The sequence below is a fragment of the Pelodiscus sinensis genome, chromosome 10 (assembly GCF_052426305.1).
Source record: "Pelodiscus sinensis isolate ZL-2025 chromosome 10, ASM5242630v1, whole genome shotgun sequence".
In the NCBI taxonomy this organism is placed as follows: Eukaryota; Metazoa; Chordata; order Testudines; family Trionychidae; genus Pelodiscus; species Pelodiscus sinensis.
Window position 1 is genome coordinate 27,932,768 of NC_143061.1, and position 22,332 is coordinate 27,955,099.

At 41.4% G+C, this 22,332-nt stretch overlaps 1 protein-coding gene across 1 annotated transcript; it reads right to left on the reverse strand.

Annotated features, from left to right (window-relative positions):
- Window positions 1–15,851: 15,851 nt before the first annotated feature.
- Window positions 15,852–21,891, reverse strand: RAP2B (RAP2B, member of RAS oncogene family). The gene has a single exon (XM_089780815.1). The coding sequence runs from the start codon at window positions 21,308–21,310 to the stop codon at window positions 20,759–20,761; it is 552 nt and encodes a 183-aa protein (XP_089636941.1). The 5' UTR covers window positions 21,311–21,891; the 3' UTR covers window positions 15,852–20,758.
- Window positions 21,892–22,332: the final 441 nt, after the last annotated feature.

The following is a 22,332-nucleotide window of genomic DNA, read 5'->3' on the forward strand; positions in this document are numbered from 1 at the left end:
CAGCAGGTCAGGCCAGGGGTTCTAGGAGCTGGTCCCCAAGCAAAAAATATGCCCGAGCACTCCAGGCCCATAGAAATCACTGCCCATGGGAGCAAGTAGTAGCTAGCAGTGTACTATGTGAAGCATCCATAGGAATCATACTTCCATGAAGCTCACAAAGCAGTGGAAAAATCTCTGGGCCTCTGAGGAGCTATGAGACAGGCGGCCTAATCTGTCATTAATTTTGAAGTTTGATGCGCCTCATATGGCTCAGTGGAGGAAACCCCCTAAATAGCAAATCACAAACAAGCCCTCCTTCCATAAAGTGAACACACTGAAGTCTTCCAAGGCTATATCTAAACTACAGGGCTGTGTCTACATTGGCATCCCTTTCCGGAAAAGGGATGCTAATGAGACACTTTGGAATAGCAAAATCCGTGGGGGATTTAAATATCCCCTGCGGTATTTGCATTAACATGGCTGCCGCTTTTCCCGGCTTGGGGATAAGCCGGAGAAAAGCGGCAGTCTAGACATGATTCTCTGGAAAATAAACCCTTTTCCGGAGGATCTTTTATTCCTACTTTCAAGTAAGAATAAAAGATCCTCCGGAAAAGGGTTTATTTTCCGGAGAATCACGTCTAGACTGCCGCTTTTCTCCGGCTTATCCCCAAGCCGGAAAAAAGCGGCAGCCATGTTAATGCAAATATCGCGGGGGATATTTAAATCCCCCACAGATTTTGCTATTCCAAAGTGTCTCATTAGCATCCCTTTTCGGGAAAGGGATGCCAATGTAGACACAGCCCAGGGGTTTTCCAAGATACCGGAAGCCCTGTCTTCCTCCTCCATGAGAAAGAAGGGCTCTTCTGAAATTTGGCCCCCTCTAGACTCTTATTAGAGGCCAAATTTTGGAAAAGCCTCTTCTGAAAAAACTATGGGAAAAAGATACGCAAATTGACAATGCAATTAGAATACCTTTTTCTGATAGATCATTGTAGTGTAGAGTTAGCCTAACTTCTTACTTCAGTGCTACTTGCAGTCTCCAGACTCAATTCCTTAAGAAATTCACAGCTAGAGAAAAGTCTTATACGTCTCCATCTCATGGAAACCAGCCTTTCAGAAATAAAGTTTCAGAGGGGTAGCTTAGTTAGTCTGGAATAGGAAAACCTTAAAAACAACAAATAGTGTGGTAGCCCTTTAAAGACTAACAAAACTTGTTGATGATATCATGAGCTTTCGTGGGCACAGCCCACTTCTTCACATGACCAGAGTGTTGGAAGTCCAGAACCAAGAATAAATAAGGGAAGGAGATGGGGAGGTGAGAAAAAAATTGGAGCAGAGGTGGGAAGAGGACATTGGGTACATAAGTTTCAAAGGGATAGCCGAACCAGTCTGTAACAGGAAAAACTTTAAAAACAACAAATAGTCTATTAGCACCTTAAAGACTAAATAGTTAAAAGAGGCTGATAAGAACCATTAGTTTGCACTAGGAAAGGAAGAGTACTAACACCAGATCCTACACAGACATCAAGAACCATTGGCACCTTCACTGTTTGGTTGGTTGATAATGTGCGAGCCATCAGATATCGCAATTTAGACCATTTGCAGGAGAGTTAAAACTTGAGAATGAAGTGGAGTTCCAATCCTTTTCTGTGTATTTTGGTTGTGGAATTGGTCTGAAACAAAACAGGAATTTGTATATCCCTTAATGAGCATCCAGGGAGGTTAAAGTGTTCCCCATCAGGTTTTTGTGTGTCGCCTTTTCAGATATCTGATTTGTGTCCATTAATTCTTTCCCATCAGAACTGTCCAGTTTATCCAATATATGTCTCAGTGGGGCATTGCTGGCATAGACCATATCACTGGATGTGCAGTTAAATGAGCCTCTGATTCGGTGGCTGATGTGGTTGGGTCCAGTGATGAATTCGCTTGTATAGATGTGTGGGCAGAGTTGGCACCAGGGTTGGTTCCTGGATACTTATGGGCTGCATCTAGACGGGCATTATTTTGCGGAAATACTTTTAACGGAAAAGTTTTTCCGTTAAAAGTATTTCTGCAAAAGTGCATCTAGATTGGCATGGATGCTTTTGTGCAAAAGCATCCGTGGCCAGTCTAGACGTGATTTTGTACAAGAAAGCCCCGATTGCCATTTTAGCCATCGGGGCTTTTTTGCACAAAACAGTTCTTCCCTGTCTACACTGGCCCTCTTGCGCAAGTATTCTTGCGCAAGAGGGCTTTTTCCCGAGAGGGAGTGTGAAAGTATTTGCGCAAGAAGCACTGATTTTGTACATTACAAAGTCAGTGTTCTTGCACAAATTCAGGCAGCCAGTGTAGACAGCTGGCAAGTTTTTGCGCAAAAGCAGCTGCTTTTGCGCAAAATCTTGCCAATCTAGTCGCACCCATGATGTAGCTGTGTAGCGTGGTTACTAAAAGGATTTGTTTCAGGTTAGGGGGTTGTCTGTAAGCTAGAATAGTCCTTTCCCCCAAGGCTTCTGACAGTAAGGGGTCATTTTCCAACATAGATTGTAGATTGTGGATAATGCTTTGGGGAGGGGGGGGGTTAAGTTATGAACTGTAGGTAATGACAGTGGAATTCTATTGTTTTCTCTTTTGGGTCTGTCTTGAAGTAGTTCGTGTCTGGGTACTTTTTTGGCTCTGTCAGTCTGTTTTTTCACTTCACCAGGTGGGCATTTCAGTTTTAGCAATGCTCTATATAGATCCTGTAGGTGTTTGTCTCTATTTATGGGATTGGAGCAAAACTGGTTGTATCTTAGGGCTTGGCTGTATACAATAGATTGAGAAATGAGTCTGGGATGGAAACTAGAGGCATGAAGATAAGCGTAGCGGTCAGAAATAGATATCCTTGATGAAAATTCTGAAAAGTATCAATCCTATCAGAATTACAGATCTTTTCATCTGAAACTTTTGTGATTCTCTAATATGTAGCAATCTTATTAGAGGCTAATTACTTACTAAGTAAAGCTAAAACTCCTCAGGAAACACCATCTTTCGGACAACATAAAGCCTGCTGTGCTTAGTCACTCCAATATTACACAGTGCTCCCTCAACAAATCTATTTCTAGGAAATTATTTACTGCACGTGGCTGCAAAGAATGTGTATATGAAGATGGCTGATCAATAGATTACTGAATAGTCTTCTATTTTTTGAGTTTTTTTAAAGATATATTTGGAATTGATAGATAATATATTGTTTTACGGGTAGCTAAAGGGAAAATGTAGTGGGGCTTGCTGATCAAACTGCTTTTTTAATCCATATAATCTATTTTTATTTGAAACATTTTTGAACTGTGCACACATTAGCCAGAGTAGATTTATTATTAGAAATTACAGACATTCAAAACTCTATTAATTTTTCTCAGAGCTGCAGGAACATGTAATATGCTATATTGATGACGACTAAATTCCAATTCATCAACCAGATTTTTTTCTTTACCATGAGTTTTTAAAAGCAGCACTTCTGTAGTGGAGCCCAATCCATTCTTCTCAGTCTTTAAATCAAGACTAGGTACCATTCTGGAAAGTATGATTTAGTCAAATGCAATTTATTAGGCTCAATACAAGGGTAACTAGTGGCATGTGACCTGTGACAGTCAGGAGGTCAGACTACATGATTTAATGGTCAGCTCTGGCCTAAAACTGAATGCTCATCTAGTCTGACCTACATGATACAGGCCATAGAACCTCCCTCAGAAATTTCTGCATCAATCACATTAGCTATATCACATCTTTTAGAAAGATATCAAGGTTTGATGTAGAGGTTTCGAGGGATAGAGACTCCCCTATATCCATCAATAAGTTGTTCCAATCATTAATTACCCTGTTAAAAATATGCACCATGTTCCCAGTCTGAATTCATCTAGCTGCAGCTCATCATCAGGCATGTTTTTCAAATGCTGACTCATCCTTCAATAAGCCCTTTCCATTTTTTCCAAGAGAGAATTCTTGAAGGAGGAAGATTGTTGTCTTGATATTGCTGATAGGAGAGGAAAGATGGACCAGTAGTTCAGGGCATTATGCGGAGACTTGGGAGACCTAGGCTCAAGCTTTTGCTTTGTCATAGACTTCCTGTGTGACCTTGGACAAGTCACTTTCTCTTTGTGCTTCAGGATAATAGTATATCCCTTCCTCTCAGAGGTGTGGACTTAGTGGCAACAGGGAGAAAGGCAGCCCTGGGATGGCTGCTCCCCTCCCTAAAAGGGAAGCTATATCACTGACTGCCTGTTTAAGAGAAGGTACTCCAAGGCCAATAACAAAGCCAAAGCTTTGTATTGAAACTGGTGACTTTTTCATTAGACAAAGGGGCACTCCTTAGGCCTGCCTGGAAAATAGTCCCCTTAAGTGGAAGAATGCATACTATCCAGAATAGGACTGACTTTCTCCAGGCTCCCTGGAGGGAAGCACTGAGCCTGGTGAATCTCAGGCGGTGCCTTGCCACAGTACTTCAATAGGAATAGCCTTCCAAAAGGTGGTATAATAGTAGCTTTAATAGAATGGAATAAAGGGTGAAAGTCACCCAGGCACACAATGTGTAAACCATGTGGTGGGACTGTCCGAGTTGATGCATTCCTTGTATATGCACAGGGGGTTCTCTGCCAACTCTAATTAGGCCAGTGCAGGAGAATGGGGACTAGCCAATAAAATACACACTCAAATGGATCCAGTAGCCTCCACCTTCTGCAGAATGACAGCAGCCACTATTTATTTTGGGTCTGCAACTCAAACTCTGGTCATCTGAAGAAGTGGGCTGTGCCCATGAAAGCTCATAATACCATCTACATGTTTTGTTAGTCTATAAAGTGCTACCAGACTGTTGTTTTTTAAGTTTATCCTGTACAGAATAACTTGGCAACACCCTGAAGCAGCCATTGTGTCATTCCATAGATTGGTATATTAAAGTATTTTACAGGCAGTCCCCGGGTTACGTCGGATCCGTACTTACAAATGGGCTTTTCTCGCCCCAGAGGACGCGGGTGGTGGCACCGCCCAGACGTGCCGCGGTCCCGCCGCCCGGGTCCTCCGCGGCTTTGCTCCGCGTCTCCCTGGTCTGCTGGGGGGCGCCAGCAGACCAGGGAGACGCAGATCAACTTTTCTCGACCCGGAGGACCCGGGCGGCGGGACCGCAGTGCGTCTTGGTCCTGCCGCCCGCGTCTCCCTAGTCTGCTGGGGCTACTGGACCAACCCGGGAGCACCCCAGCTGCTCTGTCCCAGGCATCCAGAGTCAGCTGCTGTTGAAACTGATCAGCGGCTGATTCCAGGAAGCCCGGGGCAGAGCAACTCTGCCTCGGGCTTCCTGTAGTCAGCCGCTGGTCAGTTTCAGCAGTGGCTGAATCTGGATGCCAGTTCCAAATTCAACTTAAGAACAAACCTACAATCCCTATCTTGTACGTAACCCGGGGACTGCCTGTAGCCCCGCCTCGTGGTGGGCACCTCTGTCTATTCATTTCATGGTGTGGTTCCAGACATAAAACTCAGTTACAGAGGCTCAGCCTAGGGAGAGGTGAATTTCATTCAAAAGAAATGAGGAGAAAAGGACAGCATGACCATGCCAAGTTCATTCACATCAGGAATAAACATAGCCCATTTTTTCTTTACTGTCTCTGAAAAGGCCCTTTGAGAAGATTTAGTCCATCTAAAAAGACCCACCTTCTGAGTCAATAGCATAGTACATCCCTGTTTACACTGGCCAGATAAACTACATTACAAATTCATATTCCATTCCAGTCTCCCATGTTGAAGAAAGATGAACTCAAACTGGAACAGATGCAGAGGAGGACTACCAGGATGATCAGAGGAATGGAGAACCTGCCTTATGAGAGGAGACTTAAGTTTAGTTTAGCCTAACAAAACAAAGGCTGAGAGGAAACATGATACCGCTCTATAAATACATCAGGGGGATAAACACCAAGCAGGGAAGAGGATGATATTAGCAAGTATTTTCAGCGGCCTGAGGTGGGACACTAGATGCAGAGGGCTATGAGTTACTACAAATAATTCTTTCCCAGATGTCTAGCTGGTAGGTGTTGCCCACATGATCACTGATCACCACTATATTTGGGGTCAGGAAGGAGTTTCTCTGTGGGCCAAATTGGCAAAGATGCTGGGGGTTTTCTCCCACCTTTGCATATCATATGGGGAGTCTCTGCAACTGGAAGTCTTTTAAATCAATCCTGGAAGACTCCATTAACTCAGCCACAGGTTCCTGATCTATTGCCTGAGCGGATAGGTGAGGTTCTGTGGCTCAGTAGGTCAGATTGATGTTCAATGATGGTCCCTCCTGGCCTTAAAATCTTGGCATTATCAGAACAAACTCAACAAGTTTTAATAGGAGGGCTAACCCTAAGCCAATGAAACACTGAGTTGCAACATTTTGTATTTCATAGTCAACTTGCATAAATAAAAGCCTATTTATAATACATTTTGACCACAACTTTTGCATGTCAGCTGTTTCACAAGATGGTGAAATACAGAATCACATGCACCCTATTTTGCATTGATGATTGAAACAAATTAGTGTGATCCCCTCAGACTCATGCAATGGTTATTTCTGAGACTCACCAAGTCTCTTCTCATTCTTATTGCACAAGGATAACTAATAAATTGAGCAATAATTATTTCTCAACTTTAGATTTGCCACAAATGCCCCACTACAGAATTATAATTCCCAGTCAGCATTACACTGACTATACCCTCTTTGGTAGCTTCACAAGTAACAGAAATAACCACCACAATATATGTTCCTGAAGAAGAGTTTTATCTTAAAGAGATTTGATTGAAATTGACTCAGTTTAAATTGACAAGGAGATTATCAGCTTGACGTTGAGACAGTTTCAATCAGAAGTTCAAATCTTATGTACTGCATCTGATCTCAAGTCTCTTTAGGGGTTAAAAGTCACATGTACTCCCAAGAAATGAGCAGACGCCAACCCAGAGGGTTCAACTGCTTTTTCTTTTTTAAGTTTCTACTTCAGGCCAAAGTATTTACATGAACATGGCATGTCTGACTTAACTGTGTTCCTGTGTTTTATTTACAGAACATCAAGCTTTTTATTTTGGACTAGCCTTTTATGTTTAAAGGCTTATGCAGCGATCTCTGGAAACTCCATCCAATTCACAGTCAGTCCAACCCTGGGCTGGATGCAGGAAAGGTAAAAGAGGACAAAAATGAAGAAGAGGAAGACAGAAGAGGTTTGTTCAAGCTGCCTTTGTTTTTTCCCTGTTCTGGGATAATTGAGGGACTAGTGCAGCTTCCAGCATCAGCTGGAGCAACTCTCCCTCATGCTCTGCCAATCAATCACAGGAAGCAGAGAATAGCTAGAGGCTACCCATCCTCTCTGGCCCTAGCTTTTGCACTCCCTATCCTGTATCCGAGGCTGCTCCAACTGCTTTATGGTGGCTCTGGAGCTACCATGCACTCCAATCCCCTTACTACCACCAAAATGGCATAGAAGGCTAAAGTGCAACAGACTTAGTACCATACTACATAGCACATGTGTGACCTCAAAGTTTTCTTTGATTTAATTTTTCTCAAGTTATTTTCTGTAATAGTCACAGCTTCTCTGTTCTCTCTACTAATTCTGGTGATCCTTAAACTTATATTTTTCTTTTTAAAAATTATTCTGTATCCCTTCTTGCTGTGTGAACGACTTATAAAAAGAAGAAAAGCATAATGCACAGGGGCAAGTGTGACACATTCAATGAACAGACCGCTGCCAAATGATTAAACTAAAACATTAGTTGGTGGAAGTGATGATTGCAGGTTGGTGTCCCATTAAAGTTCATTTTATTAAAACAGGGCAACAGGCTTTATAATAAGCCTACATCTCCACCTTTCAATGTTAGCGCTTGTGCCTTCCAGCACAATCACACCATACCAATTATTTTTAACTACAAAATTTATCTAAAGATGTTCTCACTCAACACAAAATAATAATTTTGCAATTTATAACAAGTTAGAGGCAATGGGAACAGGAAAGAGGGCTTGTAAGATTGCAAACTGACTTCCATGATTCAGTAGGAAAGCACCCTTATAAACACATTTTATTCTTAAATCATCATTTGTTGCTAATGGCACAATATGCAGTTTCAGACCTTCAGGAATTAGATTCGGGGAGGGTTCGGGGAAGTCCTTCCCTCAGCTTCCCTTTTGCTGCCTTATACACACCCAATCCTAGGCCGAGCACACCCTATCTGAGGGCTGACAGCACAGTATCTGCTGCAGCCACCCCACTGTCCTTCTGGAGCCCCAGCTCCCAAGTTTTGGCTCTCTGCTACTCTCACTCCCCTCCAAAGGACAGAAGTGAGGGACCGAGGAGTAAATCAGGAGTTGAAAAACTCTCTGCTACACCACTTGCCAGTCAGCAACCCTTGTTCTATTGAACATGATCTGAAAATGCAGTACACTGCAACTGAGAGGACAAAATGGGTATCTAGTAGAGTGTACTGCATAATACAGTACCACAGAGAGGTCAGATAGGAATTCCTCAGGGATCTAGGTCTGCATCCCCCAGTGATGGATGGGCAAAATTGGGGGAAAGATCTATTTTAGTTCTGCAGGAATTAATTCAGGGAAGTGCAAAGGCTTGGCTTCTGTAGATCACACTAGATGACCACAGTCATCCCTCTGGCCTTGGAATCTGTGAAAGATGTTCAGAGCAGCCACAAAGTGAGCAGCTGTTGGAGTCTGCTTTCAAGTGTACTATGTAACACTTAACAATTGGTAGTTCTACTCCCTACCCAGGTTAAGAATAAATAGTGCTGGATTATGTGGTACAGACTACAAGGTGTATCCCTTTCAAGCTGCTATTCTATCCTATGACTTTTCCAAAAAAGAAACATGCAGAGATTCCCAGATCACTGTGGTTTCTAAGCACAGTACTCTATAACACATCTGAAAACATGCTCCTTTTACCAACCCTGCCATTTTGATGAAACTAGCCCTGAAGAACTAAAAATAGTTGGATTTTTTAATTAAATTGACAAATACATGTAGATTCTCAAAATTAAAATAGAGTAATGCTACACTGAGTTGAAATGTCAGTGGAACTATGGACAGTAGTTAAGTTCATTGTGCATGTTTGCAGGAACGGAACAAAGTCAATAAAGTTATTTCAGATTTATAGCCATGTAAGGGGGAGCAGAATATACAGAATATATCTGTATTTAAGGGTTTGCCTATAATTTTTACCTAGAGTTGAGTTACCTTGCAAGCAATAAAGTTAGACAACACATATTTTGTTTAGAACATGTGTGTCCAGGATCAAGCCTATGTGGAGTGACCAGATTAGCATACACAAACATGGTAGATTAATTGTGAAATAGCTCAAGTTATTAACTCAAGTCAAACATTCTATTGTTGACAGATCTTAAGTGTCTGGTAATCACAGAATCTTAAACACATCTGAAACAAGTTGTAATCAGATGCCCACTTAAAAACATTGATTCATTATTAGCTTTATAAGAATCCCGAAATACCTGTCCTTGTGGTCTTAATATTTCAGTCTAGACAGTCTTTCAGTCTAGTTTCGGTCTCGTTAAGACACGCATAGGTGAGAAATAAACTGAGTATTTTATTCACAAAGGTACAGACCACAAACAATCCAGACAAGCATAACAGATTGCTACCACCAGACCAAGAACGAGAGATAGTACTCCAAACATGCTTAGTAACAGGGTGATTTACTGGATTAATCAAGTTGGACATACATATTTGACATTCCATGAAAATTAAGGTCAAAGATGTCTGAAACAAACAAGCAAAAATATTTTAGATCTTTAATGTTAGAAACTTATGTCCATTTTTTCTTACACAAATAAGCAGTTGGCAGCTATTCAGAAGTGCTGAGCACCCACAGTTCCCATCAAATACGTTTTCAGAATCTGAGGTAGAAAATTTTGGCCTAAACGTCTAGTATCAACAACAAATTTCAGATCTAGTTTGTGTGCTGGCTCTCCAACCCCTCCCCCTCACCATATGTGTAGGGGTATTACATAGGCACAGAGACCTGTACCTAGTAAAAGCATAGGTTACAGCTCTGTCCTAAAAACAATTTAGCTGTCCAGACTCAGCAAAAGCCACTTTCTCTTTTACTTCCCCCACTAAAAAAAAAATAGAGTCAGTTTTGCTACCGACTTTACTGGGAGAAGGCTGAGGCTCTGCAAGTCCCCTGTATGTTCAATCATCGTCCTTAACCTACTTTGTATTTCAAAAATGTATTAAACGTATGACACATATGCTTAGATAGTAGACAATAATTCAAATGTGAATCTCTTGCCTCTGCTTTTTTAAAGAAGCCAAGACCTAGCATTAGAGAAAAAAAAAACAAAATCATCAAAGCAAACACAGAATTTGAGACAAGAAACAGCAAAAACCAGACAGCTATTCTAATGCTGCAAGAACATCCAAAATATTCAGAGTGAGGGAGGAAGTAAAAATAAAAATCTCAAAACTGAGAAATTTAATTACTCCAGTACTTCATTATCTTGATCTTAATTTTGTTAATCGTCAGATAAATCTGGCAGCAATTCAGAAACAACACATACACAACCCTACACTGAGGTATTTAGTAATGACAAATTATCATTATCAGTATCAGCCTTAAGTACATATGGCTCCCAACTACATTAAAATCACATTGTAATCATCTTTAAAAGCTCCAGTCATTAGTGGCATAAGAGAAGCTACATGTGCATAATACTGATTATACCTCAAAATATTTCCTGTACACACAATATGCGTTTGTTGCATAAATAAGCCGATATTGACTTTCCTATCTGCTCAGCCTTTTACATGTAAGGAACAACCGCAGTAGTTATTTTCAAGATCTTGAGAAACAGGACAAATGTTAGGGTTTGTAACATAAAAGTGAACCCATTAAAATAAAGCATTTTGCAATAAACACCTCCACTTCACTGATATTATGGTAATTTCTTATTGTTAACTAATACATGGTACTGGAATTGCTTTATGATTTAAGAAAAAAATTCAAACCTGTTTAAAAATGCTGCTCACTTCAAAAATAATGTACACGTCCCACTGCCATTGTGTTGCAAATTACAGCTATTCATCATTTATCCAAGTATCTCAAAAATGTTTTACTTGGGACTTGTCTACACACAGAGATTGCACCAGTTTGACTAAACCAATACAACTTGCAATTGTATTGCACAGCTGCATGTTTCAACTAGGTCTAACATCTAATCTCACCAGATCCTCTGGGGGTACATAAGTATTAGTAATCCACTTTTACACATGACTAAATAAGGCACCTGAAGGGCTACTTTCTTAAAATCTGGAAGGCATCTTGTGCACAGCACACATATGCAAATTGTCAACCCATGTTTTGATATACAAATGCAAATGTTCTAGGAGAACATTCTCTGCCACCTTACCTCTGCACAAACCACACTGCACACTTAGAAAATCCAGCCATCTGTGATTTGCTCCAAGCCAGTGTTTCCAAAAGATATTTCCAAAAGGGCCATGGAGAGGAATATTTTTGGATTAACTTTTATATAGGCAGCAATAGTTGTACTTTATAGCTGGATCATTTCATACAGTTAGAATAAAAATTAGCAGTCAACTACCTACATTACAATAGCTATTAAGTTCCTAGAATGTTTGGTGTGCGAAATGCCATGTAACACATTATTTGGGACACATTTTCCACAAGCATAGAACGCGAGGGTCAGTTATTCACACCTCAGTTGTGTTATCATCCACAATTAATAGTATTTATTTACAGGGCAATGTTTGGGTGCATCACAGCACTTTATAAAATGCAACAAAGACATCTTAAATCAAAACAGTACTTCTAAACATGTTTTTGAATCTGAACATTTCCCAGATTAACGGTAAAATTAATCATATTCCTGAATTACAGACTAGATACTACTTGTATTTGCATGAGTACTAAACCTGCTCAGTTTCAAAAAGCTTGAAGATGTGTTGAAAGATAAAAAGTAACTTTGTTTTTCCTCAGATTTGGCGGTTTATATTGTGTTCCCTTGTCTAGAATCCCATATCAACTAATCAGATAGATAGGCTGGCTAACAGATGATTGTTTAGAGACTGTATTTCAGGTATAAAAGTGCATCCTTCTCACCACTTAAGGTATATTTTAAAACACATGCACACATTCAGAGAAATTGTGCCTATATCTTTAAGGGTCTGTCCACATGGCATTGTAAACTTGGGTATGTGGGAGACAGGCGTGTGGACTAGGTTCTTCCATGCTTGAGTGTCCAAACTGCAATGTAAATCTCACCTTACAACGGCTGAATCTCAGTCTCACAGTTATGCTAACATATCCATACTGCATCATGAAGATCTGCATCTGTAGCTTGACCTATGTCCTCACTGCACAAAGGTAAGGGCTTGGACTGCAGTCACAACAAGACTCCAGCCTACCCTTCTCCCCCACAACAGGCTCTTAGGAGCCAGGTCCTGAGTGCTTACTGACCTGAGTCAGACTGATTTCTTTGGACAGAACTGTGGCTTGGATTCAAATAGGAGTCAGAGCCTCAGCTTATGTGTATTGTAAGCATATTCCAAAAGAACTGCAGATGACCTCTGCCTTTCTTCTCTGTCTAGAAGAGTAGCCTGATGGTGCATATACACCTCACAACAGTAACAACTTTAAAGTGAAGTGGATTGCATAGTTACTTTTGTATCTTAATTGCAAGAATTTTCTCCAAGCTCTTCAGTCACAGTACATTGCAAGAAATACTTTGGTTTTCTTTGACACCTACCAATAGTGTGTAATTTTGTTTAAACCTGCAAGTCAAACAGGCTGCACGTGTGCGCAATTTCCAGTAAATCTATACTTAAGTAGATAGCTGAAAATTATGCATTGTCCTGAGTGTTCAGAAGTAACCCAGCATTTCAACTTCTGGGTTATGATATGCAATGAAATAATTACATATCGCTATATCATTTGGGCTTTTTCACCCTTTACATTAAAAAGAGAGTAGATTGCCAAATCCTACAGTGAGCGCTTAAGTCATGTGGCTAGTGACTTCATGAAATGGTGGTGGCGGCGGCAATAGATAACGGCAATCATGCACTGTTTCACTCTTGACAAGGTAATACTATCACCCTCAGAACACACCCAGCAGTAGTGAGAAGGAATTATTGTTCCCTTTCATCTCCAAAGGGCTAGATATTACTCTGCTCAATTTAAGCATTTGAGCTTATGAACAAAACTATTTACCGTCCATACTATTTATACTCCCTCAGTTTTAAAACGAAAGGGGTGGTAGCTGTTTTTCTCTTCAGTAGGTTATTGCTAAAGTAACTCAGATGAATCATTATTTACTGAAGTCCTTGCAACCTACATTGCAAACTACTTTATGGGTATCATGTCTGTGTGAGCCCCTATTTGATGGAGATTTTTATAATCCTTTAGCAATACAGACATATGCAAATCAAATCTCTCCTCAGTAATAGGCATGGTTTTCATTTACAATGCCTAACAACCAAGGGCAGTATAAAACCCTCAAAGCATCCTCTCATTAACACAAAGTTACTATTTAAAACTGTTTTAGGTGTTAGAGATGGCTATATAAAGTTTACCACTTGTTATTGGATAGTTTTAACAAACAAGTTTTTGTAAATATGAGAGCAACTACTTGGGAAAAGCCTATTGCATCCACTTTGAAGTAGTGGATCACTTTCCAGGCATGTTCTCTGTTCTCCATGTTCTTTACTTTATTTGGCCACTTCTTATTTCACTTTGCTGCAACCAATTATTGAACCAATCCTCAGCTAAAGGAAATATATATAGATTCGATTAAATCAAAATTTACTACTTCAGCTGTGTAGAAAATACAGAGAAAAACCAAATGACCCGTCAAAAGTCATATGGCAAATCTGCAGCAGTTAGGTACAGGACCAGGAAAAACACACCATTACCCCTTCAGTTGTGCAAGTCAGGAATGCTTTGCCTCTAGCCACTGAACCATAACCTCACTCTCACTCTGTGCCCCATTCTCATTTCCATCTCTACCAGACTTTATGTCTTCTAGAGAGAAGAAGATATTAAGTGGCTTACCCAGTTTCATCCAGAAAATAAGTAAAACTGAGGTTGGTAAAGGTTATGAAATGGTCATGAAGCACTAAGTTTAGTTAACTCTCTCCCACTAAGCCCAAAAGGCCACATTTCAAGGAAATGAAACAATAAACATCCCTAATTCTTGTGTCCAGTGTCACTGCACCAACATCAAATGTCATTAGCAGCAGCAGCAGCAGCAGCCATGTTTCCAAGATGGACCAAAAATGTTGTGAACCTAACTTGAGACACCCAGAGCCTGATTTGCAATTGCCAAAAACTGAGGTATCCCAAGTCAGTAGCCACTCAAATTTTTTCCATAAGATTTTATTCATTGACCGACAGTCTTATTGAACAAAAAGTATCCAGTTGTAGTTTAATGCCTATAGCTTAGCCTGTAGTTATGCCACTGCTGTGTCAGGGAACAGTTAGGACTTGTAGTTTCATAAAGAAATACTCTTATCTTTGAAAAGTTCCACACACTTTTACCTTGGCTGAAATAGAAACCTAAAGAAATAAATCAAGAGATACATAGACCTACTTCATGACTGAGAAGGATGGGATAGGGAACATTATACGAATAAGACATTTTGCAATAGTCACTTGATAAGAACCATGTAATCTCATTTAGAATCAGTTTCCAACTCAGCAATCCAATTGCAAACATGAATCTCACAAGATGACCCTTTTGTTTCAACCCTAGTATCATGCTAAAACAGAATGTACAGGGGCTCCAGAAGGCAGAAAATGGTGAAATAATGTGATTGTGATCAGTATGACTAATCTAGATCTTGCAAAATCTGTTGCATAAGTGGCAATCACCAATGTACATGCACACCTGGAAGCTGTCTGCTACACAGACATGTATCCATTAACACACTTTCTACAAAAGATTTCTTGTACAGTTTGAAAGACAGTGATTAAAAAAACAACGATGGCGACATTTTTAGAAACTAACTGCCTTAATAATTGAACCTTTATTTTACTAATCCCTTATAAGAAAATGTTTCTTATTCTTTGCCCAAACCAACACTAGAAAAAAATGTTGGCAACACAATAGAATAGTAGTTTCCAGTGTTGAGACTTAACTTTAGTAAATCAGTTTCGGATCATGTGATCAAAGGCACTCTATTTTCTTACTAAAATTGGAGCCTCTATTCAAATTAGACATATTACTAAAATGTACTTTTAATACAGAATCTTGCTTAGCATAAGAGTGTCATCTACCTAATCACTACATTCTGACAGTTGCCTTAACTGGATCTGAAGTGCATTTGAGCATACATTTTAACTTCCTCTACAGAGACTACTAGTAGAAATCTAACAAATAACGGTCTACATATTCTACACCATGTAAACATTTACACTGTATCCTGTTGTCTGCTCAGAAGAGTCAGATTTCACTGTATATTCTTTAATAACTTGAAACTGACTGGGCTGTACAAAGGAACCGGTGAATCTGAAAAATGTAGATATGGGAAGCTATTCAATGTATCTCCCATTGGTTTTAATAGGAATTTTCTACCTATTGCTTTCTTGGGAACACAATCAGATGCAAAGCTAGAAAAGAAGTCCAAGTATCCTCTTCTACACAATCTATTTTATAAAATAGGAAATAAAATATAAATCTTATGGCACTTAACAGATGATGAAATAATAATACTAGAGATTTACTCTTGTGTCATTCTCTCTTCTCCTCAAAAAAATCTTTTCCAAGAAGTTCCCTTCTCCAATTTTTAGCACTTTGGCTACACTTCACATTGGTGGGTTTTTTATTTGAAATAAAGCCTAATTTTGAATTTTCTACAGTGGGTAAGGTACGAGATTCTCTTTTGTGGTGAGCATTATTCCCAAGACTCAGTTGGAGCAGTTACCTTTGTGACTGCAGATAAAGAAAATAAACCCTTTTCTATAAGAGAGCTTGACAAGCACTGAATTTCTACATAAAGCTTGCTGTAGGGTGACCCACATTACAGCAATATTGGAGAAAGACATTTTTGTGGTGGTATTTACTATAAAAATTATACCTTTGAAGGTAGGCCTTATAAGCAATTGAGGGCAGTTTAGGTACATTTAAATAGTATTTGACCACTGTACATAGCCCACATGATAGTGGATTGCACCAGAAGTCCCAGATCTTGTGAGCACATGCACAGAGCACCCAAAATAGCCAAGCTGATATAAGGGACAGTGTAGTAAATTTTCTTATTTCCTGCTATTCGAATCTGCAGAGTAGGGGAGCTTCTAATAGTCAACTAACCAATAGTAAAGTATATTTATACATGCGCCAAGTCCTTTTCCTACTTAAAAGTCATGAGAGTTTAGATGTGAATTTCAAGAGCAGGACCTAACAAGCAAGTGGCATTCACTTTCACACAGATTTCTTACAGAAGTAAAAGCTTTATTTTTTTTGCCACTCATAGCTTGAAATCAGATGTTCTGCAACGTCTGTGAAAATGACAAACCAAACCAAGAGGCCGTCAAGAGACAGTCAGCCATTGCCTCAAACTGTCCTTTGCACAAACCATTCACACCCATTCTGAAGAAAAGAATCTTCAAGAAACTTATAAGCAATATTAGATTTCATGGCTGTAGAATTATGGTCAGCTCTAAGGTCTGACTATCCTATTGTAAACCTTCAACACAAGTGCATTTAGCTTTAGAACACTACAATTGCAGTGATCATAGAGAATATTTCAAATATAAATAAACTTTAAAAATGCAATCATCGTGGACCATAGGATATATGGCGCCTGATTTTTCTATCCAATTAAATTTTCAGAACCAATACAGTGGATGGAGCTGTATCATTACAAAAGGTACATTTTACTAGTAGGCTACGTTTAGACTGGCCCCTTCTCCGGAAGAGGCATGCAAAGCAGGCAAGTCAGAATAGGGAAATCTGCGGGGGATTTAAATATCCCCCGCGGGATTTAAATAAACACGGCCGCCACTTTTTTTCCGGCTTGGGGAAAAGCCGGAAAAGAGCGTCTACGAATAAGAGATCCTCCGGAAAAGGGCTTTATTCCGGAGGATCGCGCCAGTCTAGACGCTCCTTTCCGGCTTTTCCCCAAGCCGGAAAAAAAGCGGCGGCCGTGTTTATTTAAATCCCGCAGGAGATATTTAAATCCCCCACGGATTTCCCTATTCTGACTTGCCTGCTTTGCATGCCTCTTCCGGAGAAGGGGCCAGTCTAGACGTAGCCGTATGGTTTGCTCCCACAGAGAAGACAGTCATACCAGTATAAAGCACCTTTACATTGATAACTGCATCCACATGGGGGGAGGGGAGTAAACAGAGGGTGTACTTTTATAATTAGTGTTTGTGTTATAGGCCTATGTTTAGTGAGTTACACAACAGTTTGGAGTCTCTGAAAGGTCTAGCCATCCAGTATGCCAGTGCTCCTTTCTGTAGCATCCTAACTAATCAGTAGAAGTTAAACATTTTTAACATTTCTATACTTGCACTGATTGTATTAGACCCAGGCCATATGCTTTTATTTCTGAATGCAAACATCCCTTTGACAAGAAGCAACATGTATTAAAAGACCTTCACCTGTTCTGCTAGGCCAAAGCTAAAACTGGAGTGTATGTTGAGCTGGTGTATGCTATATATACACACTTGCATCATTACTTAGTCAGGTTTTCTTTAAAAACAAACAAAAAAAACCCCACCACACGCAATCAAAAATGAAGTAATATGAAACCATGAGGTATTTTAACTTCAATTTTAGATGTGAATACCTGCTATTTTGTGAGCAAAAACTAAAAGATTTGTTAGGTTTTATAATGTTGGAAGCAGCAATTATGATAACTCTACTGAACAAGTTATCCAGAAATCATCAAGTAATCACCTAAGGCCAGCTACTATTAGATGCCGAAAAAACTTCCAAATACCATTGAGGTCAATGAGCTTTGAGGGATAGGAGTTCCCAGGACTTGGGGGAAAGCATGTAGTATTTAGACAGTATTGAACCACTAGCAATGGCCAAGATACATGTATAACATATGCAAAAATCTTTACAGTAAGCTTACCTTAATATGGAAAATTAAAAGTGTATGTTAAGATGTCGCCATTATTAATAATTAAAATAGCTATTCAGCATGTTGTCTAATTTTAAATTCTCAGATTTTTTTACTCTTTTTTAAAACAAAAATTCTTAAAAGGTGAACTGCAAAAGTGAGTTTTTTAAAATGAGTTTGTACCTTTGGCATATATAGACGACTTAAGAGAAATCAATTTGGAATAAGGCTTTTTTCTGTTTCTCTTGGGCCGAGCACACAGAGTGGGAAGGGAACAAGTTTGTAGTTCTCTTCATTTGAGTATTATTTTTTTTAAATTGTTGAAATATTAGTGTAGTTTGCCAGGAAAGCTTCTTGGGAGTTTAAGAGAAGTGAAATGTAGTGACCTCAGATGGAGGTGCATGTAGTTTAATTTTTAAGGTATAATTTCTTCCAAGTCTTTTGCTAGGTATTGGGAATTAAATAGATCCTATAAATCAGAGAAAAACAATATAACCAGTTGCAGCTGAAGTGACTGAAATTGATGAAATCATACCTGTATAGAGCCCTAATCCTGCACAACTGATGTCAGTGGGATCTTTTTCTATTGGATACAGTGCCTACATGATCAAAGAATTAGACACACGAAGTGTTTATCAGTCTGACTTTTAAAGTCCATACTTCCTCAATTTGTTCAGCTTTTGGTTTCTTAAGTCAACTTCATTAGTGCCTGAGTGTCTTCCTGGACAATCACAAGCCAGTTAAAAAAACATTTGGAAATTTGGTGTGGGTTTTTTTTGGGGGGGGGGAGAGGAGGAAGGGGGGAGAATATAATGCCTTTCAGGCCTTCTTCATATTTAAAAAAAAAAAAAATCAATGAGGCGAGGGAAAAAAATAGACAAGCCCATTTTTCCCCCTCTTTTGCAAGTTGCATTTAAAATAATAAAGAGTCAATCTTAATGCAGAATTTTCAAAGCTGTATCTTTTCAGTAAAATCAGTAAGGTCTTTAAGTTTATGAATAGAATAGCTGACCTTCAACACTTACGCTCAAATAAACCATGTTAATTCTTAAAGTTACAAAACAGGTTCCAATACTGCAAGCTGTTCTGCATAGAGCCCAAATGACTTCAGCAAGCATTTAGATAAGTGTAGAATACAGCATCTCATGGCACCAGTGCCTAAATATAATTATTCGACTGTTTGCAACATTACCAACAGATACAATAGAAACATTCCCTAGCTTCATGATTTTAGGTAACCATCCCCCATTATTAATATCCTGTTCTTTTGGTTAAACAAATATCACGATTAAAAAAAGCATACTTCTGCCATGATCGCATATTAAAGTTAGTTTTCCTTACAATACATTTAAAAAAAAACCACAGTTTTGCTGTTTTTTTTTTTTTAAAAACCCAAAACATTTGTATTAAAAGTCTTAAAATGGGTAGACATTAAACGCATGTCTGGAATTAAAGTTACAGTTGTTAGAATGTTCTTGATACATCACAACATTAAGATTTCTCTCTTGGCTGGCTGGAGGTACATCCTACATCAGAGAACCAAAACAAAAGAAATTGTCCCAAAAAACTAAATGCCTGTAAATTTGAATTAAATGCAGTCCAAATTTGGAAGATGTGGAAATGACATTTAAAAGGCTCACATGGAAATAAGAAATAAATTCCACTAAACAATAGGCCTTTTTGTCCTGGCTTGTTCAGTATGATTACTCAAAGGAAGCTGTTAAGTAGTTTCTGGAGTAGTAGATAATGGGATTCTGTGGAGCTTTCACAGGTTGGCACCGGCTGGAACAGCTGAGTTTTGAAGGCACTCTACAGACACAGGGTTGCTGTTGGCCCTGTATCACATTTAGGAAGTCTTTGTACTTTAGAGAGCTAATCAAAATCAGTTATTGCCAACCCAAAAATAAGGAAAACAAACCACCACCACCACCACAAACCTCCCTCCCCCCTGAATAAAAGAAAACACAACTAAAAAAATATTGTGCAGATTTGTAACATTTTCACAGCTGATAAAAAAAAATACTACCGCTCTCCCCCAAAGTCCCATCAGATACAGCAGGTAAACAAAATATAAAGTTTCACAAATGATCAGCAGACACGTTCTGGCACCCCACACTGTATTGGCATCAGTGTTTTCAAGTCCCAGTTCAAATGTGCAATACTTCAGATTGGATACGCTGTAACAATAATCCAACTTTGCATAGAAATCCTCAGAATCAATATCATAGTCACAGGGTGCATTCAAGGTTGGCTAAAGAAGAGAGAGAACCAATCTTATTTCCTAAACGTCCTCGGAAAGATTTCTTCCCCCCTCTGCAATGGTTCTTCGTTTACTGTTCCCCTCAGTTCCTTAGGTGTAATTTAACTCTTCCAGTTAGAAAACAATTGCTAACAAAACTCCCCTTTCTCCAGGACGAAACTTTTCTTACTGGTGTCAGATGCCAATACAGCAATCTGTACTTACGGGAAATATGCAACAATCAAAATAGATGAAATGTACATGCTGAAAAAGCCACGTTTCCAACAATACACCCACCCCATGACACTGATCACTGCCGCAGCAGCAGCTGCTGCTGCTGCCGCCTGGAATCCTTGTGTATGCAAAGTTGTTTCCAATCTTTGTTTCGAACGATCACATTGCTGCTGCTTTTTGTTGTAAACCTTTGCGAACGACACGGCCCCCCCCAAGCCCTTTCAGAGGATCACGCAGGACGAGCAGCACTGATCGTCCCCGTTGGGCTGGGAAGCGTAGTTCATCTGCCTGACAATCTCTGCAAACAGTTCGTCCACTGAAGCTTTGTTTTTGGCTGAAGTTTCCATGAAGGGGCAGCTCCACTCCTCAGCCAGAGCTTTGCCTTCCCCATACGACACCTCCCTCTCGCCCTCCAAGTCCACCTTGTTGCCCACCAGGATCATGGGCACCTTTTCGTACCTCTTCACCCGGATGATCTGATCCCGCATGGGCTTGATGTCCTGGAAGCTCTGCTGGTTGACCAGGCTGTAGACCAGGATGAACCCTTGCCCGTTCTTGATATAGAGGTCCCGCATGGAGGCGAACTGCTCAGTGCCGGCGGTGTCCAGGATCTCCAGCACCGAGGGGGAGGAATCCACCTCGATCTCCTTGCGGTAGAAATCTTCGATGGTGGGGTCATACTTCTCGATGAAGGAGCCCGTCACGAACTGCACGGTGAGGGCGGATTTGCCCACCCCGCCCGAGCCCAGCACCACCACTTTGTATTCTCGCATGGCTCCGCTCCGCACACCCAGCTCCTTCCTCTCTGGGTCTCGTCTCTCCCTCCCACCTCCAGGCAGCGGGGAAGGAGGGAGGGGAGAGAAGCCGCCCCGCCGCGGCTCTCACTGGAGCGGAGTGAGCATGCAGCCGGCAGGCGGCAGGGGGAGGGGGGAGGAGACGGGAGGGGAGAGGCGGCAGCAGCGGCGAGCGCCCGGGCAGCGCCAGCCCCCTTGGCGCGGCAAGGGCAGCGCCCAGCCTCCCGGGCCAGGCAGCCGCGGCCGAGCCCCGGCGCAACGCGAGGGCAGCGCGAGCCCCTCTGCCAGGCAGGCGCCGTGCCCGAGCTCAGCAGCCCTGGCAGGCGGGGAGGCGGCAGCTGCCGGCGGGGCGGGGGAGGAGCGCGCGAGGTCTCATCGCCCCCCGGCAGCCAGCGCGTGGTGTGGCAGTCCCGCGGTGCCGCCTCGCGCCGCCACGGGCCATCCCTTCCCCGCGGCCTCGCTCACAGCCCGCCCGGACCCATTGGCTCGCGCTAAACGCCACCCTCTCCCTCCCCCGCCCTTGGTTTCGGGAGGGGGAGGGGGACCACACAGGCACACGCGCCCCCGCCCGCCCGCGGGATTGGCCGCCGCGAGGAGCCCGTCAGGCCGCGCTGCCTCATTGACTCAGAGGTTTGAGCCCGTCCGCCATTGGGTGGCCAGAGGGAGGCGGATGATTGGCCGGCCGGCCGCTGTCTGTCACTCGGCCCGCCTGTCAGCGACTTTTGGCGGATACTTTGCAAAGGGCAGGAGCTGCGGCGGGATAAACTCCCCTTAGCTCCCGTTTAGCCCCAGGGCTGGATAAGGGCAGGCGGAGCCCTCGGCGGGGGGGTGCTAGGGATGCTAGAACGGTGTAACGGAACAGTGCGGTCACCGCACCACATCTTACGGTTACATCGCTACTCCATAGTCCTAGGGGATGGCCACAGAGCTTCCAGCCCCACTCCTGGGGAGTCTCCTGCCATCCTGTGCTGCTGCCTCTCTATCAGAGTTAACAGCATATG